The 21,553-nt window shown below is 33.1% G+C and overlaps 1 protein-coding gene across 1 annotated transcript; it reads right to left on the reverse strand.

Annotated features, from left to right (window-relative positions):
• Nucleotides 1-6,253: 6,253 nt before the first annotated feature.
• LOC129515004 (olfactory receptor 2M3-like) lies at nt 6,254-7,201 on the reverse strand. The gene has a single exon (XM_055333704.1). The coding sequence runs from the start codon at nt 7,199-7,201 to the stop codon at nt 6,254-6,256; it is 948 nt and encodes a 315-aa protein (XP_055189679.1).
• Between the last annotated feature and the right edge of the window lie 14,352 nt (nt 7,202-21,553).

The raw sequence follows: 21,553 nt of genomic DNA on the forward strand, positions 1-21,553 counted from the left end.
ATTTTTTAGAAGGGTTTGAGAAGGATATTTATTAATTCTTCATTAAAGTTTTGGTGTAATTCATCAGTGATGCCATCTGCTCTAGAATTCCTGTCTTGTAACATTTTGGTTACTTATACAATTCCTTATTTGTTAATGGTCTGCTTTAATTTTCCATTTCTTCATAATTCAGTCTTGGTAGATTGTATATTTACAGAAATATATCTTTTCTTTCTAGGTCAGCCGATTTCTAGGCATATAATTGTTCATAGATGCTTCTTATAACTATTTGTCATTCTGTGGTATCAGGTGCAATATGTCTTTCATTGATAATTTCATTAATTTTAGTCCTTTCTCTTTTTCTTAGTCTAGTCTAGCTAGAGATTTGCCAATTCTGTTTATCTTTTCAAAAAGCAATTATTTATTATGTAGGCTATATATTTGGTTTTTGTAGCCTCTAATCAATTTTTATCTGCTGTATTATTATTTCTGTTTAACTTGCACTTTATTAATTTTTCCTTTTCAAGTTCCTTGAATGAGATAGCTTTTAAAAATTATATTTGTTACATATCAAATTTTTGTATGTCATATTTTCATTTTTCTCAAAAACATTTTATTTTTCTTAAAATTTTTATTTCCCTTTTAATTTCTTGTTTGAATCATTGGTTGTTCAGGAATATGAGGTTGAAATTCATTATATTTGTAAATTTATCCCTTTTTTCCTATTATTCATTTCTGGTTTCATGCAATTGTGGTTAGAAAAGAAACATTATATTATTTCATTTTACTTATATTTCTTCAAACTTATTTCACATCGTGGCATATTATCTATCCTGGAGAGTAGTTGGTGTGTACTTGAGAAGAAAATATGTTCTGCTGCTTATGGATGGAATGTTCCATACATTTCTGTTAGATCCCTGAAGTTTAAAGTTTTGTTCATATCTGTTATATTGTTTTCATTTTTAAAAAATATGGTTGACATGCAATGTTATATTAGTTACAGGTATACAACAGGCAATTCAACAATTCTATATGTTACACAAAGCTGATTATGTAATGCTAGTTACCTTTTGCCATCATACAAAGTTATTGCAAAATTATTCACTGTATTCTCTATGCTGTAGTATTTATACTTGTAACTCATTTATTTTTATAAATGGAAGTTTATGCATTTGAATCCCCATTCAGCTATTTTTTTTTTATAAATTAATTTTTATTGGTGTTCAATTTACCAACATACAGAATAACACCCAGTGCTCATCCCGTCAAGTGTCCCCCTCCGTGCCCGTCACCCATTCACCCCCACCCCCCGCCCTCCTCCCCTTCCACCACCCCTAGTTCATTTCCCAGAGTTAGAAGTCTTTATGTTCTGTGTCCCTTTCTGATATCTCCCACACATTTCTTCTCCCTTCCCTTATATTCCCCTTCACTATTATTCATATTCCCCAAATGAGTGAGAACATACACTGTTTGTCCTTCTCCGATTGACCCATTCAGCTATTTTGCTGATCCCGGCATGCTCTCTTTGCAACCATCAATTTATCTGCATCTATGAATTTATTTCTGTTTTTATTTGGTCATCTATCTCTCCCTTTCTCTCGATTTCATATGTAAATGATATCATTTGGTATTTTATTTTCTCTGTCTTATTTCACTTAGCATGATACTCTCTAGGTCCGTTCAGTCCATGAGTGACAAGATTTTATATGATATATATTTCTGCATCTACCATTGAACACTTATATCGCTTTCATATCTTGGCAATGGTAAGTAATGCTGCAACAAACATGGAGTTCATATACCTTTATGAATTTCGTAGATATATTATCTTACAAATTCAGAATAAATAATATCAAAAATACAAGAAATAACAGGTGTGGATGAGGATGAATAGAAAAGGGAACCCACAAGCCCTTTTGGAGGGAATGTAAATTGGTGCAGTGACTTTGGAAAACTGTGAAGGTTAAATTAAAAATAGAGGGGCACCTGGGTGGCTCAATGTTTGCGTGTCTGCCTTTGGCTCTGGTCTTGATCCCAGGGTCCTGAGGTCAAGTCCCACATCAGGCTGTCTCTGGGGAGATGGAGCCTCTCCCTTTGCCTATGTCTCTGCCTCTTTCTCTGTGTTTCTCATTAATAAATGAATAAAAAAATAAAAAAAATCATTAAAAATAGAACAACTGTATAGTCCAGTAATTTCATTGCTGGGTATTTACTAGAATAAAATGTCAACTGTTGCTTCATTGATTTTTTTTGTCCAGATGACCTATTCTATGTTGAAAGTGGGTGGTTATATCCTATGTTTGAATTGCTGTCTATTTTTTTCTTCAGTAATGTTTATATTAGCTTTATATATTTTAGTATTCTTATATTTGCTGCCTACATATTTAGAATTCTACAAACTTGATAAATTGCCCCACTTGATCATTAGTTACTTTCTTTTTTTGACAGTTTTTTAAAGTCTATTTTGTGTGATATACATATTGTTTTTTGTTCTATCTTGATTACTGTTTACATATTTCCTTTATCTTTTCCCTTTTAGCCTATGTATACTCTTTTTTTTCTATGTATATTCTTAAAGCAAAAATAAGTCCCTTATCAGCCAAATATAGTTGGATATTTTTAATTCATTCAGCCAGTTTATTTCTACATATTAGAGAATTTAATCTATTTATGTACAAAGTAATTATTCAAAGATAAATGCTTTCCATTTTCATCTTTAAATTTTTTCCACTCTGCTTTGGAATTTCTTTGCCTCTTTCTTCCTCTTGCTGTCTTTCTTTTTGATTGTGTGTGTTTGTGCATGTATCTTTGTGAAAACTTTGATGACTTTATCCTAATGTTTTGTGTACCTAAATAGATATTTTCTTATTAATCACTATAAGGCATATATACTATATCTACATATATAGATATAGGTATATTCTAATAAAAGAATGTTTTACCTGATAACAACTTAACTTAATTGCATGCCAAAAAATATTTTAGTTTTTATCTATATTTTGTGTTATCTATATTTTCTATCTTTATTGTCACTATTTGTGACTTTTTATAATGTTTAAACTTCAGTGAATGTTGTAGCTATAGTTATTTTAATACTTTTGTGTTTTAAATTTTTCTTTCATGTTAGAAGTGATTTGTCACCACCGTTATAGCTCCAGAGTATACTGAACTTTATTTTTTTATGTTTTTCTGTGTTTTTCTTGAATTTTAATATACAATCTTTTTATAGCTATATTGCATACTTTCATGTTTTCATGTTGCTATTTAGCATTCTTTTATTTCAATCTGAAGAACCCCACTTAGCACTTCCTGTAAGGCAGGAAGCAGAGCCGACCTAGTGTTGATAAACTCTCAGTTTTTGTTTGTCTGGTAATGTATCTTTATTTCTTTCTGATATACAGCACTGTCAGGTAAAGTATCCTTGGTTGGAAAGTTTGTTCATTTTTCCTTCAGTACTTTGAATATAACACCTTGTTCTATTTTGGGCTGCAAGAGTTTTGCTAGATATCTACTGATAGACTTACGGAGATTTCTTTCTGTGTGACATATTGCTCTACTTCTGCTGCTTTCATAGTTGTCTGTCTTTAATTTTATATATTTAGATTCTAATGTGTCTACATAAATATCTTGATTATCAACCCATTTTGTGTTCTTTGAACTTAATAGATCTGGATTTTAATTTTTCTCCTGAGATATGGACAACATTCTTTCATTATTCCTTTAAATAAATTTTGTCTTTTTTTTCTTCTTGCTCTTTCTCAGACTTCCATAACACTTATACTACTTCATTCAATATGGCATAATTCACATTGAGTCTTTTGTTTGTTTCTCTGACTAGACAACTTTAAGGTCTCTGTCTTTGAATCCAGTTATCCTTTCTTCTGTTGGATTATACCAGCTGCAGAAGTTTTCTACTTAGCAATTGGTTCACTCTAAAATTTTATTTAAATCTTTAATGGTTTTAATATCTTTATTGAATTTTATAGTTTGGTCATGCTTTTTTTCCCCCTGATTATGTTTATTTGTCGATGTTCTATTAAGGTAATTATTATTTTTTTAATTATTCAATCTATTTTTTTAATAAATTAATTTTTTTATAGGTGTTCAATTTACCAACATACAGAATAACACCCAGTGCTCATCCCGTCAAGTGTCCCCCTCAGTGCCCGTCACCCAGTCACCCCCACCCCCCACCCTCCTCCCCTTCCATCACCCCTAGTTCGTTTCCTAGAGTTAGGAGTCTTCATGTTCTGTCTCCCTTTCTGATATTTCCCACACATTTCTTCTCCCTTCCCTTATATTCCCTTTCACTATTATTTATATTCCCCAAATGAATGAGACCATATAATGTTTGTCCTTCTCCAATTGACTTATTTCACTCACATAATACCCTCCAGTTCCATCCACGTTGAAGCAAATGGTGGGTATTTGTCATTTCTAATGGCTGAGTAATATCCCATTGTATACATAAACCACATCTTCTTTATCCATTCATCTTTCGATGGACACCGAGGCTCCTTCCACAATTTGGCTATTGTGGACATTGCTGCTAGAAACATCGGGGTGCAGGTGTCCCGGCGTTTCATTGCATCTGAATCTTTGGGGTAAATCCCCAGCAGTGCAATTGCTGGGTTGTAGGGCAGGTCTATTTTTAACTCTTTGAGGAACCTCCACACGGTTTTCCAGAGTGGCTGCACCAGTTCACATTCCCACCAACAGTGTAAGAGGGTTCCCTTTTCTCCGCATCCTCTCCAACATTTGTGGTTTCCTGCCTTGTTAATTTTCCCCATTCTCACGGGTGTGAGGTGGTATCGCATTGTGGTTTTGATTTGTATTTCTCTGATGGCAAGTGATGCAGAGCATTTTCTCATGTGCTTGTTGTCCATGTCTATGTCTTCCTCTGTGAGATTTCTCTTCATGTCTTTTGCCCATTTCATGATTGGATTGTTTGTTTCCTTGGTGTTGATTTAATAAGTTCTTTATAGATCTTGGAAACTAGCCCTTTATCTGATATGTCATTGGCAAATATCTTCTCCCATTCTGTAGGTTGTCTTTTAGTTTTGTTGACTGTATCTTTTGTTGTGCAAAAGCTTCTTATCTTGATGAAGTCCCACACAGATTTAACAGAACAATTCATATTCATTTTATGGAAGAAATATTTTTCCTCTTAAGCCATAAGATTCTACAGGATTATATATCTATGACATCTATACCTATACCCATATCAGTATTTATATAGAGTTACATATATATGAATATAAGATTGCCTGGGTGACTCAGTGGTTGAGCATCTGCCTTTGGCTCAGGGCATGATCTTGGAATCCCGGGATAGAGTCCCATATCAGGCTCCCTGCATGGAGCCTGTTTCTCCCTCTGCCTATGTCTCTGCCTCTCTCTCTTTGTGTCTCTCATGAATAAACAAAATCTTTTTTAAAAAGATATATATGAATATGATTATAAAAATAAATTTGGAGTTGTCTTATATGAGATTTGAGAATATGCAGTCTACAGAAAACCAGGATTTCCTCATTAAACCAAAAAAATATTATCCTTTCGTATAATTACAGTACATAATCCATATAAGGATCAAGATATCCAAGTATGAGAAATCCAGGTTTTAGGATTCACATTTCAGTTCCCATGTATAAGACTGATATTTATAGAAAAAAAGAAATAAATGAGAACACTCCAATCAACCACAATCCTGAAGAAGAACAATGTCCAGGATAAAGCTCAATATGCCTATGTGTCAATGTAATACGTCTCTTTGTCCTTGTAGTTATGATAAATTCATTTTTAAAGTGATCTTCTATTCATTCCCATAACTTGATATATATACTGACCTGAGTCATTCATTTTCAAAAAATTGATTATTCCAACTTAAGATGTTGGATTTTTCAGAATTCTTTTCTTTTTGCCAAGATTAAGTTTTTGATAGGTTAAAAAATACAATAAGCTTAATCAATACAATCAAACAAGGGGATGTTATTATGGACATTAACCTCTATTTGCTAACTGATAATATACAAAATGAATAAATTGTGGATTTTGTCTTGCATCTTGACTATATTTCCTTATAGTCATTGCTTGAACTTACCATAAAAATGTGAAATATTTGAAGAAAAATGCAAAGTGTTTCAATTTCTAAATCTTATATTGTTGCCTATAAATCTACAAAGGTCAGTAAACATTAGTTACTTAATTATATTGATGAGATACATATATTTGGGCATAAAACAAGGAATATATGACAAAAAACAAAATATAAAAATTATCAAGCAATTTGTTCTCTAGACTTACCCTTCCCTAACATCTTCAAGAATGCTCTGACTACTTCCTTGTTGCGGAGGCTGTAGATGAGGGGATTCAGCATGGGAGTAAGGATGGTGTAGAAGGCAGAGATCATCTTGTCCTGGGTGGGGGAACGATCTGAAGTGGGCCGCATGTATATGAACATGGCTGCTCCATAATACATTCCCACCACTGTGAGATGAGAGGAGCAGGTGGCAAAAGCTTTCCGGCGTCCCTCCCCAGACCCCATGTGAATGACAGCCACAATAACCTGAACATAGGAAGCAATGATTACTGCTACAGGGAAAAGAAGCATAATAACACAACAGATAAATATCATCCTTTCAAATAACAATGTGTTGGTGCATGAGAGAATGAGAAGGGCAGGGACATCACAAAAAAAGTGGGGTATTTCCCGGGCTCCACAATATGAGAATGACAAAGCAACTGCAACTTCAATTATACCATCAAGGGAACCAAGAATCCATGAACAAGCTGCCATAAGACCACAGATTTTCTGGTTCATAAGAATTGAGTATCGTAATGGGTGACAAATGGCAACATAACGGTCATAGGCCATTGTAGCCAACAGGAAACATTCTGCTCCAAGCAGGGACACATAGAAGAATATCTGAGCTCCACAACCAGCCAGAGAGATGGACTTGCTGCCAGACATATAGTTGAAGGCCATCTTGGGTACAGTGGTGCAGACAAGCATGAGGTCCATCAGAGAGAGCTGGCTGAGGAGGAAGTACATGGGTGTATGGAGCTGAGTGTCCAGGTAGATGAGGAGAATCATAGCAGTGTTTCCCATGAAGGCCACTGTGAAGATGCCCAAGACTAGGGAGAAGAGGAAGATGTGGGTGGGGCTGTAATTGAAGATTCCCAGCAGGATGAAGCCTGAGTTGAAGGTCTGGTTCTCCCATGCCATGATAAATGTGTTTACTGCATGGAATACAAGAAATGACACATGGCTGGGATTGTGTTATAGAAATATCAAGGTCTTCCTTCCTAAATCACCACTTCTACCAAAATTCCTCAGCAAAAGAAAGTTGTTTCTCTGGTCATATTTTTTTTTCATTTTTTCATTTTTAGGGTAGGTATATTAAAGCATCCTTTAGCTTGATATGATTTTTAGTGCAACATGCATTGTTCAGAGACATAGTAAGTTATACAGTAAAAATATGAGTATTTTCTCAAGTCATATCATCAGGTTAGGGCAACTAATCCACTCCTATGTGTAGTGTAGATTATCCATTCATGAGAACATTATGATCAGGAAAGACATACATTTCAGAGAAGTTGATGACATTTTCTTTATGTTTCTTTATGTTTTACATGAAACTTAGCATAAAAATTCTACTGATGTGTAGAGAGAATCATGTACTGATGGAAATGAGATAAGGTTAATCAAATGTCACGTAAAAGAGGACATTGAGAAATCAGTAATATTATGTCCATTAAGTAATATTCATTCTAATAAAGGTGAATTGTAGTGTAAATAGTTCCTTATAAATATATCCTTTCCTCACACATTTCTAAAGATGATGTTTGTCCAGAGTACCTGGGTGGCTCAGATGGTTAAGCATCTGCCTTTGCTGCAGTCATGATATCAGAGTCCTGGGATCAAGTCTCACATTGCCTCCCTACTCAGGCGGGAATCTATATCTCCCTCTGCCCCTACCCTCTGCTCATGTTCTCTCCCTCTCTCAAATAAAAAAAATTAAATATTTAAAATATATAAAAAATTTAAAATGATGTGTGTCCATGAAGCAGTCAGGTATAAGCTGTTTTTCTCAAGATAGAGGATAGAGGGGAGTACAAGAGCAAAAAAAAATGCCTGTTACAGATTTAAATATTTATATTATAATATTTATATTTTTATATATTTATATATAAATATCTATATTTATATTATAATGTGTTATAGAAATCAAATGATCATATATATTTAATATATATGATATATTTTATATATATTTATCTTTAATATTTATATATATATTTATATATTTATATATTTATATTTATATTTATCATATATATATTTAATATATAAATCAAAAGATCATATATATAATATAAATATATATATTTATATTATAATGTGTTATAGAAATCAAATGAAGATCATATTTATAAGGTATAAACATTATTTGGAATGTAGTTTATACTATATATATAATATAGTAGTTTATACTATATATATATATAATATTATCAGAAGGAAAAGATCACTCTCACTAATCTCAGTATTAGTATTTTAGTTTATATAAAATTAGTCTCTTCCATTTCCTTAGCAAGATCCCTTAAGAAGTTTTATTTTTCTATGCATTAGCATATATAATTTAATTCTGTTTTCACGTTAATTTCTTTTCCTTTCTTTACCTCCCTTTTCTTTTTTTTTTAAGATTTTGTTTATTTATTTATGAGAGACACACAGAGAGAGGCAGAGACATAGGCTCCTGTGGGGAGCCCAATGTGGAACTCAAACCCTGGACCCTGGGATCATACCCTGAGCTGAAGCAGACACGAAACTGCTGTCCCTACCTCCTTTTTCAAGAGAAAACAGTCTTTACTTTGTCTCTTTCCTAATAGTCCTTGAACAAATTGAAAACTTATGCTATCCCTATCAACCCTTGTGTCCCCGTAACCTCTTTATCTCTGTAGTATTCACCAATTCTGTGTATATAATATTTCAAACATAGTTAAGTTATTCAATGCATCCTAAATTCCTAGTCAGTTATAAATTGTCTTAGATATATTTCTTATATTTATAATGCTTATCCAGAAACTCAACCCACACTGAGTAAATAAGTAAGCTCATGCTACTTAGTTTTTCAGGTATTTTTATTTTTCCACTCTTTATACATATAATTGGTAATTAAAATTTCTTTTTTTTAATAAATTTATTTTTTATTGGTGTTCCATTTGTCAACATACAGAATAACACCCAGTGCTCATCCTGTCAAGTGCCCACCTCAGTGCCCATCACTCAGTTTTATACCTGACTGCTGGGTGGTTCAGTTGTTTAAGTGCCTGCCTTTAGCTCAGGTCATGATCCTGGGGTCCTGGGATACAAATCCCACATCAGGCTACCTGCTGAGCCTGCTTTTCTCTTCCCTCACACTCATGCTCAGGTGCTCTATCTCTCTCATAAATAAATAAAATCTTTAAAAAAGATCTTATTTTGCTCATGGCTGTTTTTTATAATCTTTGTGTTAACAACAAACTCCTCCACATTTTAAATCTATTCCTCATCACATCATGTCCACATTTTTAAAATTTTCCATTCATTCATTTCATTTTCCATTCATTCATTAGTCCCATAAAAGAAGCAAATGGAATAATTGCAGTGTAGGAGAGTAGAACTGATCAAAACTAGGTGGTTTCTATTAATGTCAGTTAGTAAAAACTTTATCAATTTGATTTGAGAAAGTTTTAAGTTGTCCACAGAAATGTAATACTTACTGTGTAGTAGATAAAAAGGTTCAGTGTATATATTCCTGCAATTTTTTTTGTTTCTTATTTCTTCAATATGGACATGTATAAATGTTATTATTATGTTATAATTTTGCATCATCTCTTATTTTGTCTAACCAATATCATAAAGTTTTATTTTCTTTGCTACTCTATGATAGGAAACTACAATGAACAACATTTTGTGGTGGTCAAGACAATTGTTTCTGAATACTGTCAGTTTCTGAATACTCTATCACCTCTTATAAGCAATGCCTTAAGTCTATTATGTTATACAATAAGAAATGCAACCAGTTATAGTTAATAACATGAGAAATTTATAAAAGCACTAAGGCTATAAAGCTAACAACATAATGCACATTACTCTATTGCTATTTAAATTGTGTAATAATTCATCAAAGCTTAGCTACATGATTTCTCAACCAATCCCTCATGGTTTATTTTTTTTTAATTTTCCCCTCACGGTTTAGAATTAATACTTTTTCCATAAACACAATATATAGCCAACAGCACAATGTTAGATAAAGATTGTTTATGTCTTTATTTTTTATATTTATCAGCTACAAGAAATGTATTCTGAGGAAAAGGAATTTAAAAGATTGGGGTAGGAAGAGCAGAGCAAAGAAGTGATATTGACTAAATAAAGATAGTTAATAACAACTGAACATTGAAAGACAGTACTTATATTAAAGAAAAAAATGAGTTGGAGAGAAATTTGAGAGGGATAATGAATAAAGGAGAGAAAAGTGGGACAAGGAAAGATTAGTATAATGAATTTTAGGATAACTGAGCAACTGAGCCTACATGGCTGCTCTAGATATACTGCATAATGTAAATGGAGAAGTCATGCTCCACCTCTTGATAATGACACAAAAACTAAACAGTAGTACATTATATAGATAAAATGGTGTTCAAAAACCTTTCTTTATGGAAACCCAGAAATTATTCACCTAATCTATCTCCTGCTCACAGATAACATTTTCAAATTATATCTTACAAAAATTGATTGGTGATGCCTTTGGGAAAAGCTCACTAGTGTTTCTAAAAAGCCCATCTTATTTGAATCATACCTCAATATTATATATAAAACTAATGTTATATTGTTTTTTTTCACCCAACACTACTTTTGGATTTTTCTGAAGAACAGCTGGATGTGTCACTCCTCCAAAAAGTTCAGATCTCAAATGGCTCAAATTGTCTGCTGAGTAGATTTGTCAATTCCTTGCTGATCTTGTTTCGAAATATTGTAGAAAGCTATTCAAGACTCTATTTCAAGATATCTGTTCTCTATTGTACAATATGAACTTTATACATTACTACTTACAGATACCAAAGATACAATAAACAAATCTGAGCTTCAGTCGCTTGTTAGGAATATCTGTTCTTTCACAATCCTTCACCTTTATAGATCGCATCTGTCTTCAAATTCCAACATAGGACTATATTCTTCATGCCTTTCTTCATTTTATAGCTATCAAGTTCCACATATACTAAGCTTACAAAGGTAGATGTACAACCCCTACCTCTATTCTATATAAAAGGCAAATATTATGGACCTTCAGATCTGACAAGCCTGAGTTTACAACCTTGCTCTACTACCAACTCGTATGTCAACAGGCAGGTTAACTAATATCTCTGAGATTATATTTTTAATCCCCTCTATCCCTCACAGGCTTGTTTTAAACTAGAATGAGTTAATTCTTTAAAGTTCCTCATCAGAATATGTGTATCACAGCTTGAATTCATAATTCCATCATTACTCACATTCTTGTCATACTCCCCCTCCTCCAATCTTGCAATAATCTCCACTGTTATTCTATTTGATTATTTCTAAAAATATTCTATTTTTCTTACTAGATTCTTGGCTCCTGCATGGTAAGCTATATGCTTATTTTATGTTTGTTTAATTCAACTAAAGTGGTTTGCAGAAAGAAGTCCAGAAGATCCTCATAAGTAATTGAAAGCAAGAACAAACAGACTACATGTATGGAAAGTCCTGCAATGATTCACAATTTAGCATCCATAACACTTTTAAATAATGCCTGACATTTATTTAACATCTTCACAGGTATTATTTAATTTAATCTTCAAAAAGACCTGTGAAAATATAAGAAACACATTAATTTTACAGGGGACATAAAGGAGACAGTTGCAAATCAGCATGAAATAGTGCCTCCTTATCTAAAGAATTTTAAAATGTTGAATTCTCTAATAATATAGCTTTTGAATAAAATTTGACTGGAATTTGTTGGACTTCAGAATGCTGTAGATATTTTGGAATATACAGCCTCCCTTAGTCTTACCTTACAGGTGTTTTCAAGAAGACACTAGTCACAGAGTAACTGAAAACCTTTAAATTTCCAGAGGAAACCTATGAGAAACTGTTTTAGTAAGTCACCTGTGATTTAATTTTATAATCCCTCCAGGAAATTCAGTCCCTGGTCTTCAATTATAGTGCTTTGTTAGCATCCACTTTTTCCCTTAGGACCTTAAACATAACTAGTTTTCAACTTTAAAACATGATTTTTTTTTATATTTAAGATCAAATAAAAATTTTGTCACCTTGATTGATAATTTTCTTCTCCTCTTTTTCTTGGTTCCTTCATCCATTAATTATGATATTTCACTCTCTTTTAAAAATATTTTATTTTTGTAAAGTTATTTCTACAGTTACCTTTAAATAGAGTTGTTAAAGTTCACCAATATTTTCAAACTGATACATCAGGTAGTCTTATTTTTGTCATTCAATTTGAGATTCCTGCACTTGAGATTACAGCATTGTTTCATGATTCTTTGTTTGAAAGCTGCTATTGGTGATTACTTTTTTCTGATTCTACTACTAGTTGTCATATCACCATCCTCAAGTATACTGGGTTAATTTTCTCTTCATAAAATATCTTTATTTCTTAAGACGTTTTGTTTGCTTCAAGTGTTTATTTAAATTCCAGTTAGCATAAAGTGTAATATTAGTTTCCATAGAATTTAGTGATTCATCACTTACATAAAATACCCAGTGCTCATCACATGTGCCTTCCTTAATACCCACCACAGATTTAGTGCACTCCCCTTGACCACCTCCCTCATTGTGTTCTCTATACTTAAGAGTCTGTTTTATGGTTTGCCTCTCCCTGCCATGTCCATCTGTTTTGTTTATTAAATTCCACATGTGAGTGAAATCATATGGTATTCATCTATGACTGACCTACTTCACTTAGAAAAAAAAAATATCTTGCAATTTGCAACGATGTGGATAGCGCTATATTTCCTAAGGCCTTTGGACAAATATTTCTCTTTCCCATATGTTCACACCTATGACGACTCTATCTGTATATTTTCAACCAACATGTTTTGTTTTATGAATTACAGATGTTATCAAAAGCTAATAACTTATATTTACTTTTATTTATTTATTTATTTACGATAGTCATACAGAGAGAGCGAGAGAGGCAGAGACACAGGCAGAGGGAGAAGCAGACTCCATGCACCGGGAGCCTGACGTGGGATTCGATCCCGGGTCTCCAGGATCGCGCCCTGGGCCAAAGGCAGGCGCCAAACCGCTGCGCCACCCAGGGATCCCTATATTTACTTTTATATTCTGTTCTTGTCTCATATTGTACCATATTCTGAATCTTTATCTTTCAATGAACCTACTGCTTTTTAAAAAATCTTTTTCATCTTGTAAGTCATCTCCATCTTCTTAATGGTATATCTTCTTAGGTGTTATGTAGGAACAATATTTTAGGAGGGAGATATCTGTGTTTTCATGAACACTTCCTAATTGTGTGTAAGAATAAATGAACTATTTTACATACTCAATAGCTATGTAAACAGAAAGAGCATTTTATTTCATCATGTTCTAAAAATCATTTCATATTGCTTGATCTTAAAAAAAAACCTTATAAATCTATTTTGTGGGAAATGGTTCCTCACTCTTACATTGATATACATTTTCTTTACGGATTTATTGTCTTTGTCTTTTGTATTTAGTATTTATTGGTAATTTTATTTCCTTTGCAAAGAATTTCATTTATAAGTTATCATTAATTTAGAAAGAAATAGACAAAAGAAATATAATTTCACATTTTTATACATATAACCAATTTTTATAGAATCATATCTTGGATTGGGCCCTCTTTCTACATTGATTGATAATGCCAATTGATCCCACTTACCAAACTTCCATGTTATATAATTCTGATTCTGAACCTCTTACATGGATTTTTATTTTTTTTTAATATAAATTCAGTTTGGTAATATATAGTACATCATTAGTTTCAGATATAGTTTTCAATAATTCATCCATTGTGTTTAAGACCAGTGCTTATCACATCATGTGCCTTCCTTAATGCCCTCACCCAACTACCCCATCTCCCCACACACCTCCTCTTCAGCAATCCTCTGTTTCCCAAAGTTAATAGTCTCTCATTGTTTTATCTTCCTCTCTGATTTTCCCCATTCAGTTTCCCTTCCCCTTCCCTTATGGTCCCTTTCATTATTTCTCATATTCCATGTGTGAGGCAAAACATATGATAATTGTCTCTCAGATTGACTTATTTCACTTAGCATAGTACCCTCCAGTTCCATTCACGCCAATATGAATGGCAGGTACTCATCCTTCTCATGGCTGAGTAATATTCCATCGTATATATACACGACATCTTTATCCATTAATCTGTCAATGAACATCTTTCATATGGTTTTGGTATCAGGTATCTCAGAATGAGTTTGAAAGTCTTCTATTTTTTGGAGTATTTTGAGAAGAATAGGTTTTAACTCCTTTAAAAAATTTGGTAGAATTGTCCTGTGAAGCCTTCTGGCCCTGGAGTTTTGTTTGTTGGAAGGCTTGTTATTTCTGATTTAATTTCTCTGCTGGTTATTAGTCTGTTCAAGTTTTCTATTTCTTTCTGTCTCAGTTTCAGTAGTTTATATGTTTCTAGAAATTTATTTCTTCTAGGTTGTCCAATTTGTTGGCATATGGCTTTTCATAATATGCTCTTATAATTATTTGTATTTCTGTGGTGTTGGTTGTTGCCTTTACTGTCTCATTTCTGATTTTATTGGTTTTAGTTCTTTTTCTTTTTTGAAATATAAATTCAATTTGCCAACATACAGTATAACACCCAGTACTCATCACATCAAGTGCCCTCCTTAATGCCTAATTTAAAGTGTAACTCGGTTTTTATTCCTATGGCTAAAAATGTTTGTCACTGATGATTTCATCTTTTGTCATTATTCTTTTTAAAGTTTTAGTAACTATGATTTTACTTTATTTTCCATATTAATATTAGAAACAGTTAATTTTCCCAAAAACTGTTGTGGTATTTATGTTGCAATTGCAATATATGTAGGTTCCTGAAGACTTTGAGCAATCCCTTAAATCCAGATTTTAACATAATAAAATAAATGATTTTGTATTTCAGTCACATATGAAAAACAGTCGTTTGAAAAACAATTATTCATAATTAAATAATTTATAAAGTACTTGAATCATTTTATAATTCTGGATCACAATTATAATTTATTTTGTATTAATAGTTATGAACAAAACTGCTAACTTCTACTTTACATGCAAATATAAATTAAGTAGGTATCAGCAGATTGCTTTCCACATTGTCAATATCAGAATATACTTTCAAAAGCAATTCTGAGAAATTTTATCTGTCCATATCCTTGCCATTAATTAATATTATCCAGCTTTTGAAATTTTCCCAATCTATTGAGTAAAAAGAAATATTTAATCATTGTTAAATTGCCCTTTGTCTGAATATTAATGAAATTATGTATCTTTCCAGAAAAAACGTGTTTTGATTTGTTTCACAAATTTTATGTGTAATGTTTCCTTGAATATTTTAGCATTTATTGATTTGTTCATTTAATTAATTGATTCACTCATTCATTTTTAAGTAAGCCCTTTGTCTGAATATTAATTAAATTGTATATATCTCCAGAAAAATATTTTTGTTTTGTTTCATAAATTTTAATGTGTAATATTTCCTTGAATATTTTAGTTTTATTGATTTGTTCATTTTGTGTATATATATTTATTTATTTTTAAGTAGGCTCCATACCCTTTGTGGAGCCCAATGCAGGACCTGAACTCATGGCTCTGAGATGAAGACCTGAGCTGAGTCAGGCACTTAACAGACTGAGAAAGACACCACTGGTTGTTCATTTTAGACTTGAAAAATATCATCTTCCAATCTGTCTTAGTGTGTTAGCTTTTGCCATGATCTCCATTTCTAAATTAATATTCTTAATCTTAAAGGAATTAAATGACATTAATCTTTTGTTATTAACTAGTTTTATTTCTCTTTATATGAAATAGATAATTTTATATTATGTTCAAATAATTCTGTGACATTACACAACATATATAAATCTTTAACCAATCTGGAGTCCATCTCGCATATATTATTAAGTAAAAATCAAAATTTGTTTTTTTTTTTTTTTGGGCAGCCTGGGTGACTCAGTGGTTTAGCACTGCCTTCAGCACAGGGCCTGATCCTGGAGACCCAGGATCGAGTCCCACATCAGTCTCCCTGTATGGAGCCTGCTTCTCCCTCTGCCTGTGTCTTTGCCTCTCTCTCTCTGTCTCTCTCTGTCTCTCTCTGTCTCTCATGAATAAATAAATAAAATCTTTAAAAAAAAGAAGGAAGTTGGGCCAAGAATGTAAAAGATGCATATTTAGATATGTCAGGGAAAACAGTTTAATTCTTTCAACATTCTTCAAGACAGAAATCCATAAAACTCTAAGGAGAAAAAAAATTTTAATATATTTTTTAAGATTTTATTTTATTTGAGGGTCGATACCTGGACTCTTATGTTCCATTTATCTGTCTGTTTTGTCAATACAACATCGTCTTGATCATTTTCTTTTTATAGTACATCTTGGTGAAATGTCAGCCTTCCAATTTTCTTTTTCTCATTCAACACTTTTGGCTTTTCCAGGTTCTTTGCCTTCCTTATAAACTTTTATTAAAATGTTGATATACACAAAATAACTCCAGGGATTTTGAATAAAATTTCATTGAATCTGTTCAACTTGAAAACAAATACAAATAGGAGCATTTTTACCTATCTATGAACATGGATTATCTCTGGTTTTTGTTGTTGTTGTTAGTTTTTCTTTGTATCTTTCATCAGAATTTTCTAGTTCCTTCATAATAGACCTTTGTTAGATTAATACCAAATATTTTATTTTCAGTATTGCTAATGCAAATAGTGATGCGTTTTTAATTTTAAGTTACAATTTTTCAACGGTAATATATAAGAAGCAATGGATTTTTGCATATGAATCTTCAATCATGTGACTGTTATAATCACTTATTACTGCCAGGAGGTTTTGTTTTGTTTTGCTTTTGCTTGATTCTGTTGTGTTTTCTACAGACATAATGTCCTCATGAATAGATGCTGTTTTATTTTATTTTTCCCAATCTGTATTGTTTTTATTTCTCTCTTTTATTCCACTAGTTAGCACTGCCAATACAATGTTGAGTGAGAGTAGATGTGACATCCTGTTGCTTATCTTAAGGGAAATGATACTAATTTTTCATTAGTAAGTATGACATTAGTTGTAGATGTTTGCAGATGTTCTTAAACAGTTGAGGAAATTCTGTATCCTTGTTTAAGAGTATTTATTATGTAAAATCAAGTGCTTAATTTTACCAAAAATATCTGTATATATTTATGTGATCGTGTTATTCTACTTTAGTTTGTTGATGTGATTAATTGTATTAATTTATTTTTGAAGGTTCAGTCAGACCTACACACCTAAATAAATCCCATTAAGTCACAATGTTTAATTAAGCTTATACATTGTTGAATTATATTTAATAGAATATTTTTAGAAAAATATTCATGAGAGATATTGGTCGATAGTTTCTTTTTTTAAGATTTTATTTATTTTTTCATGAGAGACACAGAGAAAGAGAGAGGCAGAGACACAGGGAGAGGTTGAAGCAGGCTCCATGCAGGGAGCCTGACATGGGACTCCAAGATCACGCCCTGGGCTGAAGATAGGCACTAATCCACTGAGTCACCCAGGGATCCCCCAATAGTTTCCTTTTCTTGAAATGTTTTGTTGGGTTTTAGCATTAGAGAATGCTGATCTCATAAAATGACTTATGAAGTAGTCCCTTTCCTTCTATAGGCTGTAGGTGATTGAAGAGAATTAACATAAATTCTTCCATAAATGTTCACTAAAATATACCATTGAACCATTTCTAGGCTTGTTTCTTTCTATTTTGGAAAGTTATTGATTATTGATGCAAATTATTTAATGTTATAGACACACTAAGATTGTATGTTTATTCTTGTGTGAGTTTTACCACAATGTGTGTTAAAGCAAGATGTTTATTTCATGTATGTTATCAAATGTCTTAGCATAGGACTGTTAATAGTATTATTAAATTATCTTTTTTGGATATATTTTTAATTGGAATTCAGTATGCCAACATATAGCATAACACCCGGTGCTTATTCTGTCAAGTGTCCCCCTCAGTACCCGTCACCCAATAATCCCACCATCACACCTCATTTTCCACCCCCTGGTTTGTTTCCCAGAGTGAGGTGTCTCTCATGTTTTGTCACCCTCACTGATATTTTCACTCATTTTCTCTCCTTTCCCCTTTATTCCCGTACACTACTTTTTTTTATATTCCCCAAATGAATGAGACCATATAATGTTTGTCCTTCTCCGATTGACTTATTTCACTCAGCATAATACCCTGCAGTTTCACCCACATGAAGCAAAGGGGGGTATTTGTCATTTCTAATGGATGAGTAATATTCCATTGTATACATAAACCACATCTTCTTTATCCATTCATCTTTCGATGGACACCGAGGCTCCTTCCACAGTTTGGCTTTTGTGAACATTGCTGCTATAAACATCGGGGTGCAAGTGTCTCGGTCTTTCACTGCATCTGTATCTTTGGGGTAAATCCCCAGCAGTGCAATTGCTGGGTCGTATGCAGTTCTGTTTTTAACTCTTTGAGGAACCTCCACACAGTTTTCCAAAGTGGCTGTACCAGTTCACATTCCCACCAATCCATGAGCATGGAATATTTTACCATCTCTTTGTCTTCCTCTATTTCTTTCAGAAGTGTTCTGTAGTTTTTAAGGTATAGGTCTTTTACTGTTTTGATTAGGTTTATTTCCAGGTATCCTATGCTTTTGGGTGCAATTGTAAATGGGATTTCCTCCTTAATTTCTCTTTCCTCAGTTTCATTGTTAGTGTATAGAAATACCACTGATTTCTGGGCATTGATTTTGTATCCTACCACACTGCCAAAATGTTGTATGAATTCTAGCAATCTTGGGGTGGAGTCCTTTGCGTTGTCTATGAACATTAACATGTCATCTGCGAAGAGGGAGAGTTTGACTTCTTCTTTGCCAATTTGAATGCCTTTTATTTCTTTTTGGTGCCTGATTGCTGAGGCTGGAACTTCTAGTACTATGTTGAATAGCAGTGGTGGGAGTGGACATCCCTGTCTTGTTCCTGATCTTAGGAGAAAGGCTCCCAGTGCTTCCCCATTGAGAATGATATTTGCTGTGGGCTTTTCATAGATAGCTTTTAAGATGCTGCGGAATGGAATGTTCCCTCTATCCCTACACTCTGAAGAGTTTTGGTCAGGAATGGATGCTGTATTTTGTCAAATGCTTTCTCTGCATCTATTGAGAGGATCCTATGGTTCTTTCTTGTTTTTTCTCTTGTTGATGTGATCTATCACAATGATTGCTTCACAAGTGTTGAACCAGCCTTGCATCCTGGGGATAAATCCCACTTGGTCATGGTGAATAATCTTCTTAATGTATTGTCGGATCCTATTGACTAGTATCTTGTTGAGAATTTTTGCATCTGTGTTCATGAGGAATATTAGTTTATACTTCCCTTTTGGTGGGTCTTTGGTTTTGGAATTAAGGTGATGCTGGCCTCATAGAACGAGATTGGAAGTAGGAATACTTCCAATGTAAGTATTCCAATAGAGAGAAGTAGGAATACTTCCAATGGAATCTCCAATAGAAAGAGATGGAATCTCTATCTTTCAGAACAGCTATAGTAAAATAGGTATTATTTCTATTTTAAATGTTTGATTGAAAATCCCTGCGAAGCCATTTGGCTTTGGACTTTTGTGTCTTGGGAGGCTTTTGATGACTGCTTCCATTTTCTCTCTGGTTACTGGCCTGTTCAGGTTTTCTATTTATTCCTGTTCCAGTTTTGGTCATTTGTGGTTTTCCAGAAATGCATCCATTTCTTCTAGATTGCCTCATTTATTGGTATATAGCTGCTAATAATAAGTTTTTAAAATAGTTTGTATTTCCTTGGTATTGGTTCTGATCTCTCCTTTTTCATTCATGATTTTATTAATTTCGGTAATTTCTCTTTTGTTTTTAATAAGGCTGGCTAATGGTTTATCTATCTTATTAATTCTTTCAAAGAACCAACTCCTGGTTTTGTTGATGTGTTTTATAGTTCTTCTGGTTTCTATTTCATTGAGCTCTGCTCAAATCTTTTTTAACTCTCCTATTCTGCTTGGCATAGGTTTTATTTGCTCTTCTTTCTCCAATTCCATTAGGTGTAAAGTTAGCTGGTGTATTTGAGGGTTTTTTTTCCAATTTTTTGAAGGATGCTTATATTGCGATGTATTTTCCTCTCAGAACTGCTTTTGCTGTATCCCAAATTTTGAATAGCTGTATCTCCATTCCCATTAGTTTCCGTGAATGTTTTAAATTCTTCTCTAGTTTACTGGTTAACACTTTCATCTTTTAGCAGGATGGTCTTTAACATCCACGTTTTTTAATTTCTTCTGAATTTCTTCTTGTGATTTAGTTCTAGTTTCAAAGCATTATAGTCTGAAAATATGCAGGGGACAATCCCAATCTTTTGGTATCGGTAAAACCTGATTTGTGACCCAGTATGTGGTCTATCCTAGATAATATTCCTTTGTGCACTTAAGAAGAATATGTATTCAATTTTGGGGGTATATAAGGTTCTGTAAATATATGTGAAATCCATCTGGTGTAGTGTATAATTTAGGCTCTTGTTTCCTTGGAGATGTTTTGCTTAGAACATATGTCATTTGCAGAAAGCGCTAAGTTGAAGTCTCCCAGTATTAATGTATTATTATCTAAGTATGTCTTTACTTTGGTTATTAATTGATTGATATGCTTGGCAGCTCACACATAGGGACATAAATATTCATGATTGTTAGGTCCTCTTGTTGGATAGATCCTTTAAGTATAATAGGGTGTCCTCTTCATCTCTTACTACAGTCTTTGGGATAAACTTTAATTTATCTGATATGAGGATGGCTACCCCTGCTTTCTTTTGAGGACCATTTGAATGGTAAATGGTTCTCCAACCTTTTATTTTCAGGCTGTAGGTGTCCTTCTGTCTAAAATGAGTCTCTTGTAGACAGCAAATAGATGGGTCTTGCTTTTTTATCCAGTCTGAAACTCTGCGTCTTTTGATGGGATCATTAAATCCATTCACGTTCAGAGTTACTATTGAAAGATATGAATATAGTGTCATTATGTGACCTATTCAGTCCATGTTTTTGTGGAATATTTCCTTGGACTTGCTCTTTCTTTTACAGAGTCCTCCTTAATATTTCTTGCAGACCTGGTTTGGTGGTCACATATTTTTTCAGTTTCTGCCTATCTTGGAAGCTCTTTATCTCTCCTTCTATTCTGAAAGAGAGCCTTGTTGGATAGAGTATTCTTGGTTGCATGTTCTTCTCATTTAGGACCCTGAATATATCCTGCCAGCCCTTTCTGGCCTGCCACGTCTCTGTGGAGAGGT

The sequence above is a fragment of the Nyctereutes procyonoides genome, unplaced genomic scaffold, assembly GCF_905146905.1.
Source record: "Nyctereutes procyonoides isolate TBG_1078 unplaced genomic scaffold, NYPRO_anot_genome, whole genome shotgun sequence".
Lineage (NCBI taxonomy): Eukaryota > Metazoa > Chordata > Mammalia > Carnivora > Canidae > Nyctereutes > Nyctereutes procyonoides.

Bases quoted from the DNA above. Each gene is read 5' to 3' on its own strand.
- LOC129515004 (XM_055333704.1), bottom strand. From the start codon at position 7,201: ATGGCATGGGAGAACCAGACCTTCAACTCAGGCTTCATCCTGCTGGGA.